At 67.7% G+C, this 19,945-nt stretch overlaps 1 protein-coding gene across 1 annotated transcript; it reads left to right on the top strand.

Moving 5' to 3' along the window:
* Positions 1–1,184: 1,184 nt before the first annotated feature.
* Positions 1,185–19,711, top strand: LOC138416219 (receptor-type tyrosine-protein phosphatase V-like). The gene is made up of 32 exons (XM_069545049.1): positions 1,185–1,915; positions 3,632–4,691; positions 5,029–5,298; positions 5,465–5,728; positions 6,286–6,540; positions 6,639–6,890; positions 7,002–7,277; positions 8,454–8,726; positions 9,999–10,262; positions 10,381–10,647; positions 10,926–11,207; positions 11,374–11,514; positions 11,718–11,928; positions 12,219–12,283; positions 13,078–13,195; positions 13,269–13,316; positions 13,682–13,775; positions 13,863–13,953; positions 14,042–14,118; positions 15,635–15,769; positions 16,261–16,383; positions 16,768–16,928; positions 17,088–17,223; positions 17,561–17,634; positions 17,767–17,923; positions 18,014–18,092; positions 18,188–18,264; positions 18,436–18,564; positions 18,674–18,784; positions 18,873–19,033; positions 19,256–19,391; positions 19,524–19,711. The coding sequence occupies exons 1-32, from the start codon at positions 1,307–1,309 to the stop codon at positions 19,581–19,583; spliced, it is 6,456 nt and encodes a 2,151-aa protein (XP_069401150.1). The 5' UTR covers positions 1,185–1,306; the 3' UTR covers positions 19,584–19,711.
* The last annotated feature ends 234 nt before the right edge of the window (positions 19,712–19,945 follow it).

Genomic DNA, 19,945 nt, shown 5'->3' with positions numbered 1-19,945 from the left:
CTACTCAGCGACCCACAGAGGGTGGGCCTCTGGCTCTCACACAAGGGGACCCCCATGTCTGCTTTGCTGCTGGGGCGCCGGGAGCCTGGGCCCTGGGTAGGGGAAACCCCAAGACCCCACTGCCCTGCCCCTGGCTCACCTGGTGGGCTTCTTGACATCCCCGACACCTGCCCCTCCCCTCCGGCGCCCACAATCCTGTCCTCACCCCACCACCCACTTCCCTGACTCAGCCTTCAGAAGGTGACAGCAGAAAGCGCTGGGGACAGGCCTGGGGTGGCATGCAGGAGGTGGGGGGCTGCCTTCAGGCAGGGCAGGGTGGCCCTCTGGTGCTCAGGGGCCGGGCCGGGGACGCCCAGGTGGAGGGCATGGGGCAGGAGTCTGGGGACCCCGGCAGATCGGGGGGCGTGGCCTCCAGCTCAGCCGGCCGGAAACCCACCCGTATTTCCACTAGTGGGTAGCGGGGGGCCTGGGAAAGGAAAGGGGGCAGGAGGGGGTTGGAAAGAGGGCCACCCTCTCTGGGGCAGGCTGCTGATTCTTATCACAAACAGGAAGCTAGGATACCGCAGGAGTGGGGGGAGGAGGCGGGGATGTGTGTCCCGCACTACACCGCCAGTGCCCCCAGGCCCCCAAGGTCTGAGCCTGCGGGCTGTGAGCGCCCCTCCCCTCAGGGTTTGAGGGGCTGCAGGCAGAGGTTTTGGCTGGAGAGCTGGGGGCCCAGAGGTGCAGCGAGTGGGTGGGGGCGGGGTGGGCAATGGTTGGCGCCAGGTCAGGCCCCAAGCACGGCTCAGTCCCTTTGGCTGTGTTTGGGGGCGACACTCACCTTGCCTCCTGCTCACCCCGTGTCCCTTTCTGCTTAAGAGATGCCTGGACTTCGCTGGAGGTGCAGACACAGCTGGGGGGGGCCGGGTGCCAGCAGAAGCCTCAGAGAAGACAGGGTCCTTCAACATCCCCCGGCCTGGCCTGGGCCCCGTCCGGGGTGGACTCTGCCCATCCAGGCTGCGGGGTGCAGGCAAAGGCCTGGAGGCTGCGGGAGTGACTCCCGTCCTGAGCCTTCCCCGCTCCTGGCGTGGACCTGCCCCGACGGCAGCTCTCAGGCCACTCACTCCACCTGCCAATGTGCGTCAGAGCTGGGTGGGGGGCACAGGAAGCCAGGAAGCCCCTCCTGAGCCCTGCTGAGACGGGGGTCCCTGCTCCTCCCTGCTTCTCAGGAGCCCTCTCCCCAGGGGCCGAGGAGCGCCCCTCCCCCATCGGTCAGAGGGCGGGCCCAGGGGTGCTCGGAGCCGTCCAGTGGCCCCAGGAAGGGGTGATGGGGCTGAGGTCTCCGAGCCGCAGCTCAGCAGAGCCCCGCACCCTTCCTCCAGCCGCTCCCCAGGTCCAGGGCTGGGAGCCCCAGGGTCTTGAGTATTGCGTGTTGTACTGGTGTATTGGGAATTTCCGGTTCCTGCAGCACCTGCCTGCCCTGGGGTCAAAGGCGGGCCCTGATAGAGCCCCCGAGGCAGTCTCAGGACTGGCCCACTGTGGGGGCCTGGCTGCCCCGGCCCGTCCTGTCCTCTTTGCTCCTCTGAGAGGAGAAGCCCTGATCCCAGGTGCCCCCCACACCCCTCCAGACCCTGGGCCAGCAGGCTTCGTGTCCCTGGCTGTGTGGGGGAGACAGAGACACAGAGAGCTGGAGAGGTCCCAGGGTGTGGGAGGCTGGGCCATCCAGAGCCTCCGGCCCTTCTCCTCCGGGAGACTATCTTCCGGGCGTGGGGGTGCTCAAGGCCAGGCTGCCGCGGTGGGCGTGAAGGGGCGGGCCTGGAGGATGGACGCCGGGACGCAGCAGGGGAGAGACCGTTGGCACTCGAGCCAGGGAGCCACCACACCCAGACTGCCCGCCGCCTGCCTCTGCGTCCAGCCGGTTCTCCCCAGAAGGACGGTAAGGCAGGCTCCGGAGGACCCCTGGGGCTCCAGGTGGAGGATGTGGGTGTGTCTGTGGGAACGGCTGCAGGGAGCAGCCAGAGCCCCTGGGGTACTTTCTGCTGGACAGCCGGAGACCCTGGGGCACTTTCTGCTGGACAGAGACGCTCGGCTGGGAGGCTGCTTCCCACGTCTGCGTCTTCCTCACCCTCTCGAGCGTTCCCACCCCCTCCACCTCCGTCCCGGCCAAGGCTGCCCCCCAGGCTGGCTGGGGGCTGACAGGTGTGTCCCTACGGCCAGGCCCCATCCATAGGACTAGCCGTGGGGTCTGTGCTGACCCCAACAGGCCTCCTTTTGTGGGGCCTATTGGGCACAGTCTGAGACCCCACCCCTTACCTATAACCCTGTCCTGTGTACCTTTTCTACTCAGATTCTGAATTAGGCTGTCTCCATCCCACTGCTGGAGAAGGCAAGGGCACCCCACTCCAGTACTCTTGACTGGAAAATCCCATGGATGGAGGAGCCTGGTAGGCTGCAGTCCATGGGGTTGCTAAGAGTTGGACACGACTGAGCGACTTCACTTTGACTTTTCACTTTCATGCATTGGAGAAGGAAATGGCAACCCACTCCAGTGTTCTTGCCTGGAGAATCCCAGGGATGGCAGCCTGGTGGCTGCCGTCTATGGGGTCGCACACAGTTGGACAGGACCGCAGTGACTCAGCAGCAGCAGCAGCAGCAGCAGCATCCCGCTGCTGCAGACTCTGTCGGCCCAGCTAAGTGCGGTGCCGCAGGTGAGGGGGTGGGGAGGGTGGAGTGTCCCCCCATGTGGCCAGGTTGGGACCTCCCCCCTTTCACATCAGTTTCCCTAGTTGTTCCCCCACCTCCTCTTTTGAAAGAATGCATGCGTGCGTGTGTGCGCACACACACACACACACACACGCGTGCGAGCAGCCTGGACAATCTGATAGGGCTGCAGTGCTGAGCTTCCAGGCGGGCGGGCACACACACACACACACACACACACACACACACACACACACACACACAGGGCTGTAGCGCTGAGCTTCCAGGCCCCATCCAGAGGCTGGTGGGCGGCTCTGGCCGAGTGGCTTGAGAGAAGGGTTAGGGTTACTCCCTGCCCAGCATCTCTGCACCTGCCTGTGTGCTACGCGTCCCCCTCCCCACTTCCAGCTCGGGGATCAGGGCCCTATCCTTTCCTCCGTCTCCCTCCCCGCCTTTCCCCATGTCAGCTGCCTTGGGCTGGGGGCTCCAGGGACTGCTTCCAGGTGAGCCCTTGGCTCCAGGCTGTAGGAACCTCTCAGCTGCCCTAGGCCTCGAGAGCACCTGTGTCCACGAGGGGGTGGCCGGGGGTGGGTGGCCGGGGGTGGGGTGGGGAGAGGGTCTAGGTGGAGCAGGCGGGGGGCTGGAGGCAAGCAAACGTCCCAGGCGGTCAGGGGTCAGGAGCCGAGGCTGGAGGCTCGGGTTCACCCTGGGGCAGGGCTCGCTCTTCCCTCCGTGGACATCGCTTCCTCACCAGGGGTGCAAGGGCGAGAGACAGGAGGGCTGTCCTGGGTCCACCACCCCTGCAACAAAGGCCTTTAGAACGTGCTCCTCTGTGTCCATAAGGGGACACTCACTCACAGCTGTCCGTCCACCCAGCACCCAGCTCCCAGGACCATGACGTCACCAGGAACCTCCCGATAGGAACACGAATGCCATGTCCTTCTCTCCCCAGGGCGGGGCGTCGGGAGTCAGCCGTCTCTGCCCACCCCGGGGCGCTGCTTCTCCAGGTCTGGGTCTCCTCCTGCCTGGAAAGCCAGCTGCTGAAGAGCGTGGAGGCAGGGCCAGAGTGAGAGGCAGGTGTGTCTGCAGCCAGGGGTCGCACCCCCGCCCCTTCCTGGGGCCCTGCTGGGAGCAGACTCTGGGGTGGAAGCCAAGCTCTCCAGGGAGCCGGGCGCTGAGCAGGGGCGGCAGGACGGCCCCTCCTGCTGCCTCCCAGCTCTCCCTGCAGACCCCCGGGATGAGGCTCCCAGTCCTGTCTGTGGTATTCCTCTGGCTCCCAGGCTTCTTGGCCAAGGTGAGGTGGGCACTGGGGCCGCGGCGGGCTGGGGGCTGCTCTCTGTGGTGCTCAGGCCTCCCGCTGCCCCGAGGGCCCCGGCTGATCTGCACGAAGTTGGGCAGAGGCAGCTCCTGCCCAGCCCCACAGGACACAGGGCAGCTGCCCCGGCTGGGGGCCTCCGCACCGAGGTGTCCTGCCTGCTGCCCTAGGCCACGCCTGTGGTGGGGGACGGACAAGTGGACAGCCTTTCCTCTGCCCCTCTCCCCCACCCTCATACCCCCTCCTCAGGAAGGCGAGTGCCAGCCCCCGGAAGAGGGTCCTGGTGGGGCAAGTGGAGGTAGGTGGCGGGGGTCGGGCGGACAGGGCTGTCTTTCCCCCTGGCCCGTCTCTACTCTGGCCCTTCCTGCCCCCGCCTCCTTTAGGGCACAGGGCATTGGGGGCCCTGACGACCCTTGCTCCCCAGGACCGCCTCTGAGGGTGACGGTCAGCAGCCAGGGCAGGTCCGCCAGGCTCACGCTGAACTGGGATGCCCCGGGGCCGGGCGGGCCTGGCCGCACCCTGCGCCTCAGCCGGCTGAGCCCCCGTGGCTCCCCTGAAGGGCAGCTGCTCCAGGCCCACACCAACGCGTCCAGCTTCGAATTCCGGGACCTGGTGCCAGGAAGTCGCTACCAGCTGGAGGTGACGGCGGTGCGCCCCTGCGGGCAGAACTCCAGCCTCAGCCTCACTGCGCTCACAGGTGCGCGGCCTGCCTGGGGCGGGGGCGTGGTCTGGGGCAGGGCGGGGCCTGCGGGCGGAGGCGTGGCCAAGCAGGATGGTGGCCCCCGGAGGGTTGGTGAGGTCTCTGGGGACCACGCTGGTACAGTGACCTGTTGAGGCGCGCTAGTTGGATGACATCACCGGCTCGATGGACGTGAGTCTGAGTGAACTCCGGGAGTTGGTGATGGACAGGGAGGCCTGGCATGCTGCGATTCATGGGGTCGCAAAGAGTCGGACACGACTGAGCGACTGAACTGAACTGAAAGCAGAGGTGATGCCCGGCCCTGAACCTGGCACCGCTCTCTGCCTCACCGCAGCCCCGTCCACCGTCCAGGACCTGCAGCTCCACAGCTCTGAGAGCCCATCCAGCCTGGAGGCCTCATGGGGCTCTGCTCCTGGAGGGCAGGATGGCTACCAGCTTGTCCTCTGCCACCTGGAGTCCCAGACAGTGGTTCGCAACGTCTCCACGTCCGCCGGCACCCTGTCCTATAACTTTAGCCACCTCTTACCAGGCAGTGAGTATGTCTTGGAGATTACCACCTGGGCCGCCCACCTCCAGGCGAAGACCAGCACCCGCCAGTGGACAGGTAGGGCCCGTGCCTGGCAAGACCTCAGGCGACAGCCGGGTGGGGGTAGGAGGTGGTCCAGAGCTACCTGCCAATGTGACGGGCTCCCGGCTCCCGCGCAGGGTTGGTGCCGGGTCCCTGGTTGGCCCTTCTCCAGCCGGCCTCTGCCCTGCCCACCCTCCTCTAGCACCTGTGCCTCCAGCGCAGCTGGCGCTGCGTGCCCTGGGCACCAGGGCCCTGCGGGCCTCCTGGTACAGCTCTGGGGGGGCCGCCTGGCTGCACCTCCGGCTCACGGACCTCCTCAGTGGCTCCAGCCTGACGGCGGGCGCCACACGAGGTGTCTCCAGTCACACCTTCCCGTGCCTCTCTCCTGGAACGCCCTACACGCTGACAGTTGGCGCTATCGCTGGGCCCCATTGGGCAGTGGGGCCCGGCGCCACCGAGTGGACCCGTGAGTGCTGCTGGGGATTTGCTGGCCTCTGCAGAGTTCCCTCAGCCAAGTGGGCTGATCCGGCTATGCAGGGGGCGTCCAGGGTCCTGCAGGGAAGGGGTGAGGCCCGAGGGTGCCCACCTGCTGGCTGGTGGTGAAAGCCCCCACCCCAAAGGTGACGGTGATGATGACTGCTGTGTGCCAGCCCCACGCCAGGCGCTTCTGTGTGGCACGTCATTTAACCCCCATAAGTCGTGCTGTCCCCCATGACGGTGGGGAGACCAAGGTTCAGAGACAGGGGCCAGCCCCGAGGCTCGGGAGCATCTGGGCTGGGCTCTGCCACTGCCTGCCTGTGGGTCTCCAGACAGAGTGCTCGCTCTCTCTGTGCTTCGGCCTCTGCCCCTCAAAGGGGCCGCGGCGGCTGTGCTGGGAGGGGCAGGCCTGGCGCCGGCAGTGCTCTCCCATCTCTGTGTCCTTGGCCGGGTCCCAGGACTCGCCCAGCATGTGGCCTGTCCAGGGCGCACAGGAGGGAGCTGGCCGGCCGCAAGGACTTTCCGCAGTGTCTCCCTCCCCCGCAGGTCCCTCCACACCCCTGGACCTGGGGCTCGCTCCCCAGCCCCCAGGGCTCGGGGCCAGCTGGAAGGCAGGCCCGGGGGCCCGAGAGGGCTACCTGCTCAGGCTGAGCGGGCCCGTGGACGAGACCCTAAGTTTGGGCCCTGGGGCCCTCAATGTCACGTTCCTGGGGCCCCTGCCATCCGGACACTATGCTCTGGAGCTGAGAGTTCTGGCGGGGCCCTACGAGGCCCGGGCCCAGGCCGCTGCCTGGCTGGGTGGTGAGTCTGGGCTGGTGGGGAACGGGCTGGGGTCCTGCCCAGGGGCACCTGCCTTGAGAGGGGTAGACCCTCACCCTCCAGGGCCCACATCCCTCCAGATGCTGTAGCCCAGCGCCTGCAGGGCAGCGATCCCAAGCTGCCCCTAGATGGGCCGGAGGCCAGCAAGGAGCCTGGGAGCCAGACACTGCCCTGCACCGAGGGGGCCCCCTGCCTCCTCAGAAACGTCTCGGGGCCGCCTGGGGCTGCCCTGGTCACACTCCACAGGCCTGGGATGCTGGTGGGTGCTGGGAGACGGGTGGACGCTGTTTCCCCTCTGGGCACTGCCACTGCAAGCCCCACCGGCCACACAGGTAAGTGCCGGGCACTGCGTCCCAGCGGCCGGGGGGCCCTGCCCTGGGTGGCGGGGGCTGTCACAGCCCACACACCGTGCGTGGCCTCCTTAGCACCCTCTCCTCCGTCAGGGGCCCCCACGCCACAGTCACTGGAGGTCACCGGCAGGGACAGCCCTTCCACCTTGACCGTCGGCTGGGCCCCGGCAGCGGGGCCGCTGGAAGGCTACGGGGTCAGCTGGCACCTGGAGGGGGGCCAGGGCTTCCCAGGCGGTCTTGTCAACTTGGGCCCAGACAACGCCAGCCTGACGCTGCGGGATCTCGTGCCTGGCTCCTGCTACACCGTGTCTGTGTGGACTCGGGCGGGGAACCTCAGCTCCAGCGTCCAAAGGGCTCGCGCCTGCACACGTGAGTTCCCCGCTGTGGCCCCTGGGAGGCCAGCCCTGGGCAGTGGGGTGGGTACCAACATCCTTCACACGCCTTCCTCTGTGTGCCTGACTCAGAGGCCATGCGTCTAGTCAGGGTAGGGCATTTCATGACCTGTTCGAAAGCATTCCCCACCTCGTGCCATTGGGTCAGCTGTCTACCCATCCACCCATTCTTCCAACCATCCATCCATCCATCCATCCATGAATCCAACGATCCACCCCTCCTTCCACCCATCCATCCATCCTTCCAACCATCCATCCACCCCTCCTTCCAACCAACCATCCATCCATCCATCCACCCATCCACCCATCCTTCCAACCATCCATCCATCCTTCCAACCATACATCCATCCTTCCAACCATCCATCCACCCATCCTTCCAACCATCCATCCATCCATCCATCCACCCATCCTTCCAACCATCCATCCATCCATCCATCCATCCACCCATCCTTCCAACCATCCATCCATCCTTCCAACAAATACTTAAAGAGTGCCTTCCATGTTTAGCTATGGGGTCACATGCCAAAGCTAAAAATTGCGAAGAAGATAGCGTAGAGAGGCAGATAGGCAAGCAAGCACACGGTCAGCGTGTCTGTTGAGTGGTTGCGTTGGTGGTACATCATCGGGTGAGTGTGCATGGACAGCGTGTCTGAACCGTGTGAGTCTCTGTCCTCATGGGTTTAGGATCGAGGACTATGAGGAATGTTCTGTGGTTGTGGCTAACCTTTCAGGGCTCACAGAAGGGCCACCTTAGGGGGTCAAGGGAGGTTTCCCCGAGGAAGGAAGTGGGCCGAGGAGCACATGGGTCTGAGTAAGGTGGGCAGAGAGGGGCCTTAGTGAAGAGAGTTTGTCCTCAGGCCCTGAGGTGGGGGCGAGAGAGAGAGGGAAGGAGCTCGCAGCAAGGCCTGGTCCTGGTGTGAGCCTGGGGCGGCTGGCGCTGGGGCGGGGCGGGCGGAACAGAGTCAGCCTTGGCGCTGAGGCCTGGGAAGCAGGGAGGGGAGCAGGCGTGGGGCAGGGACTGAGCTAGCCAAGAGGTTTTCCTGGGAAGCAACGGGGTGGTTGAGTCCAGGGCTGGCCGTGTTGGAGACCAGCATTAAGGGAACGGCCCGGGGCTGGGCGGGGGGCTCAAATCCGCCTCTTGCTCATTCTGCAGTCCCTGCACCGCCCACCAGCCTGAGCCTGGGCCTGGCTGCCCGGCCCCCTGCCCTGAGGGCATTCTGGAGCCCCCCCGTGGGGGGCAGGGACGGCTTCCTCCTGCGGCTGTACCGCCTGCGGCCCCCGGCTCTGGAGGGCCAGGAGACCCTGGGCCCCGAGGCGCAGGCCTTCTCCTGGGCCCGGCTGGCTCCGGGCACCGAGTTCCTGGTGTGGCTGGCCACCCTGCGGGGCCCCGACAAGAGCAGCAGTGCCAACGCCACAGGCTGGACACGTGAGTGCCCCGCCCGCCCCACCGACCGCCCTTGCAGGGTGTCCCAGGGACTGACCCCCGAGCCCTGTGGTCCATGAGCAGGCCGCTGGGTTGAGGCCAGCTGCTCTCCGGCCCTGGGGCACCAGGATACCCCTTGCTGGCTGGGAGTCCCTGGGTCCCTCTCGCTGGTGCGAGGCGGGTGGGTGGGACCCAGCTTTGCTTTCGTGCAGCGCCGTGGTGGGTCCCCACAGTCTCTCAGGGCCAGCGTCAGGGACCCCTTACCCCACTGCCAGGCCCCTCGCTCAGTGTTCTCTCACTTAATTCTCGAAACCGCAGCTGGGCACGGGGGCCTCTGTCTCAGAGGGTCTCCCGTGAAGGGTCTCAATTACTGAAGCGCCGGGCGTGTCTCTCCTCCCGGAGCCAAGTGATGGGCCAGGAAGCCCCCGGGGGCCCAGACCCTGCCCAGTGCAGTCGGATGACGTTGGCCCCCTGCCCGGCTGCACCCCCTCCACCATGGTGGGCCCACACCCTGCCTGGTGCAGTCGGACGACAGTGGCCCCCTGCCTGGCTGCACCCCCTCCACTGTGGTGGGCCCACCCCCTGCCTGGTCCTCCTGCCTCTGGGACCCTGAGGCTCTAACCAGCTGAGCCCTGAGCAGGCCTGTTCCTTTCTGTGTTTCTGTGAGCCTCAGTTTACAATGGAGGTGTCCGCCACGCAGCCCCAGGCCCTGAGCTCAGGGGAGGGGGCAGAGGCCCCGCTTAGACCCCAGACCCGGCCTCTAACCTGAAGCTGGAGCTGGGCTGGGGAAGGTGCTGGCTTGAAGCCTTCAGATGGTGCCGGGTGGGGTCTGTCCAGACCCTGGACTCGGCTATCGGGAAGGGTTTGGGTGGGGGTCACCTGAGCCAGTGTTCCCAACCCTATCAAGGGTGGAGGACAGGGGGGCCTTTCAGGGAGGAAGGAGCAGAGACTGGGCTGTCCTCCGCCCTGCCTGGGCTGAGTGTGCAGAGGGGCCTCAGGCAGGCCCCCCGAGTTCTGGGGGCACAGGTGGAGGCCCCGGCTTGTGCCCCGCCCTCTCCTCTCGGGCTCCAGGGCTGCCCCTGCGTGCATTCTCGCCCCAATCCCCTCTGGGCCAGGACCCACCCCAGTGACTTCCTTTGGCCCTAATTCCCTCTTTCGAGGCTGCATCTCCGAGCATGTTCTGAGGTCCTGAGGATCAGGAGATGAACGTGAATTTGGAGGGACACAGTTCAGGTCCTACACCTCTCTTCTCCCCCTACCCCACTCTCCCTGCAGGCCCCCTCGCCCCTGCCCTGGTGAACGTGACCAGTGAAGGCGCCACCGGGCTCCGGGCATTCTGGGTCCACGCGCTGGGGGGCCGGGACGGCTACCGGGTGACCCTGTACCGGTCAGGCGTCCGGGTGCACTCCAGCCGCGTCGGGGCCCAGGTGGACGGCGCCAGCTTCTCGGCTCTGACTCCGGGCACTGAGTACGAGGTGGAGGTGGTCACGCAGGCCGGGCCCCTCCGTGCGGTGGCGGCCAGTGCCACCGGCTGGACCCGTGAGTGGCGTGGGGATGGGGAGGGGAGGAGCGGTGGGCAGGGCCGCCCGGAGCCCCTCCTCCCGCCTGCAGACCGGGCCCTGCCTGGGGTCAGAGGTTGCCTGCTCTCCTCCCGCAGCCCCAGTGGCGCCCGCGGAGCTGCTGGTGTCCATGCGGGCGGGCAGTGCCGTGGTCAGCCTGGCCTGGGCCAGCGGCCCCCTGGGGCACGGAGCCTGCCACGCGCAGCTCTCAGGGGCTGGGCTCCTGTCCCGGGAGCAGCCCCTGGCCCTGGGCCAAGCCCGCCTGGTCCTGAGGGACCTCACGCCTGGATGCAACCTGTCCTTGACTGTGCAGTGCCGGGCGGGCCCCCTCCAGGCCTCCACACACCCTGTGCTGCTGCCCGTGGGTACGCGGGCGTCTGTCGGGGGGCGGGGCACCCTGAGCGCTGAGCCGTCCCGCCCCGCCCCTTCTCGTGCAGTGGGAGCCCTGCCCTCCTGCCCTGGGCTGCCCCTCACTCTCCAGGTGGGTGCGGGGAGAGGGGCCGTTCTGGAGGAGCGCTTGTTTCTCCCTGTGGCCATTGCCCCTTTCCAGGGTAAAGGCGTCCAGCACCTCTGAGCCTCTGCATTCGAGCCCCTCTCAGGTGCACTGACCCCCACTCCTGACACGGAACTCCTGAACCCGCAGAGCCTGACCCAGTGGAGGACGTGCAGTGCCAGCCTGAGACCACGCGCCTGGCCCTGGTCTGGACGGTGCCTGCGGGGGACGTGGACACCTGTCTGGTTGTGGCTGAGCAGCTGGCGGCGGGAGGGGCCGCCCAGCTCGTCTTCCGGGCCAACACCTCCAGGGGTGCCCTCCTCCTGGCCCGCCTGGCGCCCGCCACGTCCTACCGCCTCAGCCTCTCAGTGTTGGGCAGGAACGGCCTGTGGAGCCGGGCGGTCAGCCTGGTGTGCGCCACTGTGCCCGAGGGTAGGCGCCTCCGGCCCGCTCCCCCGGGGCCCTCCCCCGCCCCCACCTGGGCCCTGCCCCGGAAGCCACTACCCTGTGGGGCTCACGCCCGGGGCGCCCAGCCCAGCCTGGGCACGGCCCCGCCCTGGGGGCGGCTCTCAGCACCTCACTGCCCCTCCGCTCCCAGCCTGGCATCCCCCGGAGCTGGCCGCATCCCCCCAGCTGGAGCCCGAGACGGGGATGGGTGTGCTGATCGCCCAGGGGATGTTCGGCGAGGAGGACGGGCAGATCCAGTGGTACGGGGTCATCGCCAGCACCAACATGTCGCGTGAGTCCCGGCCGCGGGGTGGGGGCCCCCAGCTACCGCCTGGCAGGGCTGGTGAGGGGCTGGGCGCTGACACGGGCAGAATGGATGTCAGGGTCGGGGGGCGTCCTAGCACAGGAAGGGGTGGGGCGTTCTGGAGAGCGGGACTGGTGCGCCCGGTGGCGTGGGGCAGCCTGGGCCGCACCGTGCGCCTGCTCCTCTCCCAGTGGCCCGGCCTCCCCGCGAAGCCATCAGCTGCACGTGGTATGACCACCACTACGGGGGCCGCGACACCTACCTGGCCGTCCTGCTCTCCAGCCCCTTCCACCCCGGGCCCTGGGCCAGGCCCGCATCCTGGCTGGTGCCCGTGGGCACAGACGACTGCGGCCGGACCCGCGACATATGTAACGGGCGGCTCAGGCCGGGTTCCCGGTATCGGTGAGGGCTGCGGCTGACAGTGGGGGTACTCTGGGTTTCGCTGGGGCTGTTCACGCCTCGTGCCAATCAGAGCCTGTGCTGATGCAGGGGAGACGCGTGGGGCTTCCTGGCAGGCAGAGCACGCCCGGAGCGCCCCCGTGCCCAGCTCCTTCCAGGCGGGGCAGGGGTGGGCTCCGTTGCACTTTGCTGCGGGAGGTGGTGGGCACTCTGCAGGGTCAGGGACGGGATCGGAAGGCTCCGCAGGTGGGGCTCCTGCTGCCGGGACTCAGCCTCCTGCTCCTCTGCCCCAGGTTCAGCGTCGTGGCCTTTTCCAGGCACAGCCCTGACACCGTCATCGCCTTCTCGGCGTTTTCAGGTATGCAGGCGCCTGGAGGGGCCCCCAGTGGATCCCGGGTGGGGGGCTGCTGCTGGAACCTCTCTTCTGAGCCTTGTCCCAGCCACCAGCGGGAACCCGTCTTGCGAGGCAGTGCTGGGAGCCCCCCGGGCCGGGAGGCAGGTGGTCCGGGAGGGCTGGGTGGGCTGGGGAGCGGTGGGCAGGCAGACGTGGAGGAAACGGTCTGCCCTCCTGCCTCTGCCCGGCGAGATTCTGGGGCAGCGGTGAAGCGGTAGAGACGTGAGGAAGCCGCGAGTGAGACACGTGGGAGTCAGCACGCCTAGCAGGACGCGAAAGAGAAGGAAACAGGCAGATTAATCCCGGCAGCATCTTCTTTAACCTGAGATACTGAAAATCGATCAACATGTGATCAATTCTTAAAATAATTAATGAGATAGCTTGCATCTATTTTTTTATCAGTAAGGCTCTGCGCTCCTGTGTGCATTTCACATTTGTGAAATCTGAACTCTGAGCCACTCCATTTCCAAAGCTCCACAGCCCAGGGCTGTGAGGCAAGCGGATGGACAGGGCAGCCAGGCCCCGCCCTCCTCTACCCGAGGGGGTCCAGGGTGGGCAGGACTGCCCAGTGCGTCAGGGGCTGAGGGTGTCCTCTTACCGGGAGCTGGGGGGACTGCTCGGTCCCCATCCGGGGCGCCTCCCTCCCTTCCGGGAGGTCTGCCTCTGTGTCCTCCCCAGGGGGCCGCAGGTCCGGTGAGCAGGCGTGGTGCTGCAGGACAGCTCCAGGCCCTCAGCTCACCCGCACCCGCCGTCCACAGAGCCCCGGACCAGCCCGTCCTGGGCGGTGCCCCTCCCGGTGACAGCGGGCATTGTGGCCAGCATGCTCGCCCCGGTCTTGCTGGGCCTGCTGTGCTGGAGGCGAGTGAAGGGGCAAAGGTGAGTGAGGGGAGGGCCGCCTGCCGCTGGTGGGGGCCCCAGACAGCCTCCCACCACCCCATCACCCCTGCAGGGCGGAGAAGAGCCTGCCCTCCCAGGAGCTGACGGCTTACAACCTGTGGTGAGCACCCACCTGCGCCCTCAGCCCCTCAGCCCCAACCTCGACTCCCCGCCCGTCCTCACCTGGGCCCTGATGAGCGCCTGACAGCTTCAGGCCGAGTCACCTTCTCCTCCTCCTTCCTCTCGGCCTTGGGCCTTCGTCTTCCCGCGGGTCACTCCTCTGCCTCCTTGGGCTCACACTGAGCGGACTCCCAAAGCATCCTCAGGGCCCAGGGCCTGGCCCTCTGAGACTCCCGCCCACCTCCACGTGTCGTCCTGTCTGCCCCCCGCCCCGCGTCCCCCGACTGGAGCCCAGGGCTGTGTGCCCCCGCCTGCTGGCACCAGGGCAGGACTCCACACACCAGGCTCTCTGCCTCCCCCACCCAGGCGGACCCACCGGCCCATCCCCGCGCACAGCTTCCAGCAGAGCTTTGAGGCCAAGAGTGCCCACGCCTACCAGGCCTTCTTTCAGGAGTTTGAGGTGAGGCTTCTGGCCACCTAGGGCTCTGGGGGACCCCTGTCTGGTATGGGGGGCAAAGTGGGTCTGTCCCGGCCCCGATCTCTGCAGGAGTTGAAGGAGGTGGGCAAGGAGCAGCCGAGGCTGGAGGCTGAGCACCCTGCCAACAGCGCCAAGAACCGCTACCCTCACGTGCTGCCCTGTGAGTGTGGCGGCAGGTGGGCGGGGCTGCAGGTGCCCCGGAGCGGCCTGCCTGTGCCCGCTCCCAGTGCACGCCTTACTGTCTGCAGATGACCACTCCCGGGTCAGGCTGGCCCTGCTGGACGGGAAGCCCCACTCCGACTACATCAATGCCAGCTTCATCCCGGTAGGGCGGCCCGCGGGCTGGCTGTGGCATCTGCTGCGTCTGCAGGGGGTGCTGTCCTGCCCTGGCTGTCCGTGAAGACTGCCAGCTTGTGTGTCTGTGTGTCCTGCACTGGGCCCACAGGGGCCGGGCTGGGGCTGCTCGGACTCCACCCTTCAAAAGAGCACGTGTGTGCGCGTGTGTCTGTGTGCGCACGTGTGTGCACGTGTGTGTCTGTGCGCGTGCATGTGTGCACGTCTGTGCATCTGCACATGTGTGTACATGCGTGTCTGTGTGCGTGCGTGTCTGTGCACGTGTGTGTGCACATGTGCATGTGTGTTGTGTGCGTGTGTGCGTGTCTCTGTGTGTCTGTGTGTGCAAGCGCGTGCATGTCTGTGTGTGCATCTGTGCACATGTGTGTGCATATGTGTGCATGTGTGTACGTGTGCATGTGTGTGGATGTCTCTGTGTGTGTCTGTGCACGTGTCTGTGTGTGTGCATGTGTGTCTATGCACGTGTGTCTGTGCGTGTGTGCATGTCTGTGTGCATGTGTGTGCACGTGCATCGTGCACGTGTCTGCATGTGTGTGCACGTGTCTGTGTGTGCGTGTCTGTGTGTGCGTGTGTGTCTGACCACATGTATTGTTCCGTGTGTCTGTGCACGTGTCTGTGTGTGTGCATGTGTGTCTATGCACGTGTGTCTGTGCGTGTGTGCATGTGTCTGCATGTGTGTGCACGTGTCTGTGTGTGCGTGTGTCTGACCGCATGTGTTGTTCCGTGTGTCTGTGCGTGTGCGTGTGTCTGTGCGTGTCTGTGTGTGTGTACGCGTGTGTGCATGTCTGTGCATCTGTGTGCACGTGCGTGTGCATGAGTGTGCGCGCATGTGTGTGCACAGGTGTGTGCGTGTGTCTGTGTGTGCGTGTGTGCATGTCTGTGCATCTGTGTGCACGTGCGTGTGCATGAGTGTGCGCATGTGTGTGCACGGGTGTGTGCACGGGTGTGTGCGTGTGTCTGTGTGCGTGTGTGTGTGAGACACATGTGCTCAGAAGAAACATTTAGTCCACCAAGGACTAGACGTCAAGACTTCCTAGAGGAGAGATATCTGGGCTCTTATCACAGGATCCTGACGAGCAGTGAGAGGGGTGGATGTCACTGGAAAGACCCAGAGAAGAGCTGGGGGGGACCTGCGGACAGAGCCAGGCGGGTCATCGGGTGGAGGCAGGAGAGGCAGTGGGGCTGCTGGAGAGGGGCGACCGCTGGGTGGGGCGGGGGGCAGGGCGGGCAGTGGAGCCCAGGGGGACGCAGGTGGTGTGGGCAGCTGGCCTGGGGAGGCTACCTGGGGCCCTTCCGATCTCGTCATCGTCCCTTCCATGTAGGGCTGTCTCCAAGCTACCCTCCTGTTTGGGTCCCTGGTGCACGTGTGTTCACGTGTGCGCACACGTGCCGGCATGCACACGCAGTTCTCACTTGCGGAGATCCCGCGCGGACGCACAGCTGCGTGCCGAGGGCCCCGGTTCACGCCTTCCTGTTCCCCGTGCCAGGGCTACACCCACCCGCAGGAGTTCATCGCCACCCAGGGGCCTCTCAAGAAGACCCTGGCGGACTTCTGGAGGCTGGTGTGGGAGCAACAGGTCCAAGTCATCGTCATGCTGACCGTGGGCATGGAGAACGGGCGGGTGAGCACGCCGCAGCCCCAGGCGGCCACCAGGTGGCAGGCTCTGCCCGCAGGCCTGGCTGTGGGTCTGGGAGGCGGACAGGAACGGGGACCTGGCACCCAGGCTCCCAGCCTCTGCTGCCTCTGCTATTGCTACAGTGCCCCCTCCTGCTCCGCGCCCAGGGCCGGGGGTGGCGGAGACAGGGCAGTCTGCATCTTTGCTTTGGACACACCTCTGAGCCCTCCTGTGGAGCCGTGTGGCCCGGCCAGGTGACCCTGAGGAAGGCCGTGCAGTTGCCCCAGGAGGCTGGCCGCTGCCTGGAAGCCCCGGGGGCCACCTGACGTCTGGGGTGGGGGTGCTGGGGCCCGTCCGGGACGGAGCAGCTTCTGGACGAGGAGGGTGGCCGAGATGGAGGGCGGGATGGATGCCGATCGAGCCGGGGTGGCTGGGCCGGGTCCGGCCCGGCCCCGCCCCGCCCCGCCCCGCATCCCCACGCTGCTCTCCGGCCCTAGGTGCTGTGCGAGCACTACTGGCCAGCCGACCCCAGCCCCGTCACCCACGGGCCCGTCACTGTCCGCCTGCTGGCTGAGCAGCGCCAGGACGAGTGGACTGCGCGGGAGCTCCAGCTGCACCACGTGTGTGCCCACCAGGGGAGCGGGGGGCACTCTCGCGGGAGGGTCAGCTCACCCCGGGTCTCTGGCCTCCTGCCAGCCCAGGAGGCTGGTGGTTATGGAAGGGCCCGGTGGCAGAGGGGAGACTCAGGGTCATCCAAGGCCGGGAGAGAAGGGACGTCTCCGCCTGTGCTGCGCTTGGCTCAGGCCCCCGAGCCCCATCTGCCTCCTGGGTCGTGACCTCCTGGGGCAGCAGTGCCCCTTGCCTGGGCACCCCCAGCAGGCAGACTCCCCGGGAGGCTGGAGGAGGTGAGGGCAGCGTCCCGGGGGTGGGGGGCCCAAGCCTGCCCGCGGGGTCTGGTGGCAGGATGAGGGCTGAGCGAGGACTCCCGCCCCGCCCCGCCCCAGGCTGCCCAGCGGTGGCCACGGACGGTGAAGCAGCTGCAGTTCACGACCTGGCCGGACCACAGCGTCCCCGAGGCCCCCAGCTCCCTGCTGGCCTTCGTGGAGCTGGTCCGGGAGCAGGCGAGGGCCGCCACGGGTGCAGGGCCCCTCCTGGTGCACTGCAGGTGAGGCGGGTGGCTGGTGGGGGGCACGGGAGCCCCCCACCCGGACCCTGTGCCCCTGCCCTGGGCCCTCCGTCCTCCAGGGCCCACCCTGCAGGCAAGGCAGGCCCTGGGCTGGGGGCATGGGGCGGCCCCTCACGGCCTGGCCCTCTGTCCCCACAGCGCGGGCGTGGGCCGCTCGGGCACCTTCGTGGCCCTGTGGCGGCTGCTGCGGCAGCTGGAGGAGGAGCAGGTGGTGGACGTGTTCCACGTGGTGCACGCGCTGCGCCTGCACCGGCCACTCATGATCCAGACCCCGGTGGGCCCGCGCGGGCAGGGCCGAGGGAGGCGGCGGGTGGGCGGGGGCGCGGGAGGCGGCGGGTGGGCGGGGCCGGTGGCCTGGCCCCAGGATTCCAGGGGGCAGGGAAGGGCCCTGGAGGAGGGACTGGGACAGCCACCCTCCTAAGGGCGCTTGTTTCCCTTTGGGCGGGGGTCCACGGGGGTGGGTGGGTGGCCCCCCAGCTCTCACACTGGGCTCCACGGGAGGACTCCCAGAGGTTCTCCCTTGCGCCGGCCGCCAGGCTGGTTGGGTCCGGAAGTCTGGAAGCCATCTGCTGGGTCGCATCCCCTCAGCCAGCCCCCCTGCCCCCCACCAGAGCCAGTACATCTTCCTGCACAGATGCCTCCTGAGCAGGGTCCTAGAGGGGCCCCCCCGCACCTGCGCTGCTGAGTATGGGTGCCCTGGGCGCTGGGGGGGTGGGGCTGGGGGGTGGGGTCCCTCTTCCTCCCTCCCAGGGTGGGGGGAGTCCCCCTCCCTCCCTCCCTCCCTCCTACCACCAGGCCGCTGACTCCGCCCACACAGGGTTGCAGAGACCCACAGCGGGCACTGGGCAGCCCCGGGCACCCCCCACGTGGCCGGTGCCCCCTGCAGGCCACAGCCCATCCCTGTGAGGAACTTTGCCCGGGTGTGCGCGGAGCGGGCTGCCGACGGCAACGCGGGCTTCCTGAGGGAGCACCAGGTGGCTGGAGGCTGGGCAGGGTGGCGTGGGGTCCCCTCGAGCCAGCTCTTCTGCACCCTGCCTGCCTCACGGCGGCTCCCTGCACCCCAGCTCCTGCTCCAGGCCCTGAAGGACGAGGCTGGCTCTGGGATGCCCCCTCCCCGGAGTGAGCAGATTGGCACGGCCTCCAGTGAGTGCTGGCGGATGCTTGGGCTCCGGTAGACCGGGTATGGGGCACGGCGGGGGTTGGGCCTCCGGCAGTCTCACCCCTGCCTCCTCCCGCAGATGGCCGTTGCCAGGAGTGGTCCCCTTCGGTGGAGAGCGGCCCGGCTGGGGAGATGCTCGAAGCCTGGCTCTTCCCTGTGAGCACATGCCCTCTGACCGTGTGGACAGGCCTGGGGGGCTGGGCCCCAGAGCTGAGGACCGTGTGGGCAGGCCTGGGGGGCTGGCCCCCAGAGCTGAGGACTGTGTGGGCACGCCTGGGGGGCTGGAGGCCCAGAGCTGAGACGGTGGGGACACCCTATGCTCTGCAGGGCGGGCCCTCTGGCCGCGACCACGTGGTGCTGACCGGCCCCGCGGGGCCAGCTGAACTCTGGGAGCTGGTGTGGGAGCATGGGGCCTGCGTGCTGGTTTCCTTGTGCCCACCGGACCCCCAGGAGAAGGTGAGGGGCAGAGCAGAGGGTGGGCCGCCGGGGGCTGCCGGGGGGCGCAGTGCGGGCCACAGGCGGGGTCAGGCCGGCTGGCCGAGCAGCCCGGGTGGGTCCTCCACAGGAATTGTGGCCCACGGAGACGCAGCCCGTCGTCACGGATGCAGTGACTGCGCGCTGGGTGGCGGACGGCAGTGCTGCAGGCTGGCCCTGCGTCTCCCTTCATGTCACACACGTAGGCTGGGCCGCGGGGTCGGGGGGTGGGGGGGGTGCTCCACAGAGCCGCGGGTCCCCCCGGCAGCGGTGCCAACGTCTCTGCCCAGAAGGCGAGCGGGAAGGAGAGGCCGGTGCGGCGGCTGCAGTTCCCATGCGGGCAGCCGGGCCAGGCGCTCCCCCCCGAGACCCTGCTGCCCTTCCTGGCCGCCGTGGACCAGTGCTGCTCCCGGGACGCCAGGCAGCCCGGCACGCTGCTCAGCCACTGCAGGTGCCGCTGGACGGGGCCCCGGGGAGCGGGCGGAGCACGCACAGCCTCCCGGCTCGGGGCAAGGGCCAAACAACATGGCCCCCTCCTCCCTCGGTCCCGACACCCTCTGGGAACCCGTGCCCTTCGGCCTGGGCCCAGGCTGGCGGTGGCTCTCCTGGGTGTCCCTCCCCGGCCCCCTGGCCCAGGCCCCCAGGAGCCCCTCCAACTCAAGGTCAATTGCAGCAAGGGTGCGTCCCCGCTGGGCACCTTCCTGGCCCTGGAGCAGCTGCTGCAGCAGGCAGGGGCCGAGGGCAGCGTGGACATCTTCACTGTGGTCTTGCAGCAGTCACAAGCCTGCAGCCTCATGACCCCAACGCTGGTGAGTGGCCCCGGGGCTCAGCCTCGGGACATGGGGGCCGGAGGGGTCCGCCCCAGGCCGTCCGGGGCCCTGCTCTCTGTGGGGGCCGTGCAGTCCTCCCTGTCCTCACCGCGGCCGCCCGCCTGCCCCCAGGAGCAGTACGCCCACCTCTACAGCTGCCTAAACAGCGTGCTCGCGGACCGGCTGCCATGAGTCACCCAGTCACTGCTGTACAGGGGGCGGTGCCGGCCCAGCAAGCCCACTGCTGCCTGGCTTCCCTGGGAGGGCGGCCTGTACGCAGCCCCGCACTGTGAAGGGCAATAAAGGGTATGGTCAAGCCTGAGGTGGAGTGTGTTCTGTCCATGGAGAGTGGGGTGCTTTCGGCCTGGCCTTCCCTCCTGCCATGACCCTGCCCAGGGCCGGCGCTGGAGGGTGGCCGCTCCCCGGCCAGAGCGGCCGAGTTTCCTCTGCCCCCACCCTCCACCAGTGAGGAAACCTGGTTAGGGGAACCAGGAAGGAGGGCACAGGAGCCCACTACGGTGACACCATCGCTCACAGCCTCCCCGGGGCCACCC

The sequence above is a fragment of the Ovis canadensis genome, chromosome 12, assembly GCF_042477335.2.
Source record: "Ovis canadensis isolate MfBH-ARS-UI-01 breed Bighorn chromosome 12, ARS-UI_OviCan_v2, whole genome shotgun sequence".
NCBI classification, from domain to species: domain Eukaryota; kingdom Metazoa; phylum Chordata; class Mammalia; order Artiodactyla; family Bovidae; genus Ovis; species Ovis canadensis.
The sequence above is the reverse complement of the archived record's forward strand: the minus strand, read 5'-3'. Positions and strand labels throughout refer to the sequence as shown.

Bases quoted from the DNA above. Each gene is read 5' to 3' on its own strand.
- LOC138416219 (XM_069545049.1), top strand. From the start codon at position 1,307: ATGGGGCTGAGGTCTCCGAGCCGCAGCTCAGCAGAGCCCCGCACCCTT. The intron at 1,916-3,631 runs GTAAGGCAGGCT...TTCTCTCCCCAG, and splicing joins CGGTTCTCCCCAGAAGGACG to GGCGGGGCGTCGGGAGTCAG. The intron at 17,924-18,013 runs GTGGCTGGAGGC...CCTGCACCCCAG, and splicing joins GCTTCCTGAGGGAGCACCAG to CTCCTGCTCCAGGCCCTGAA.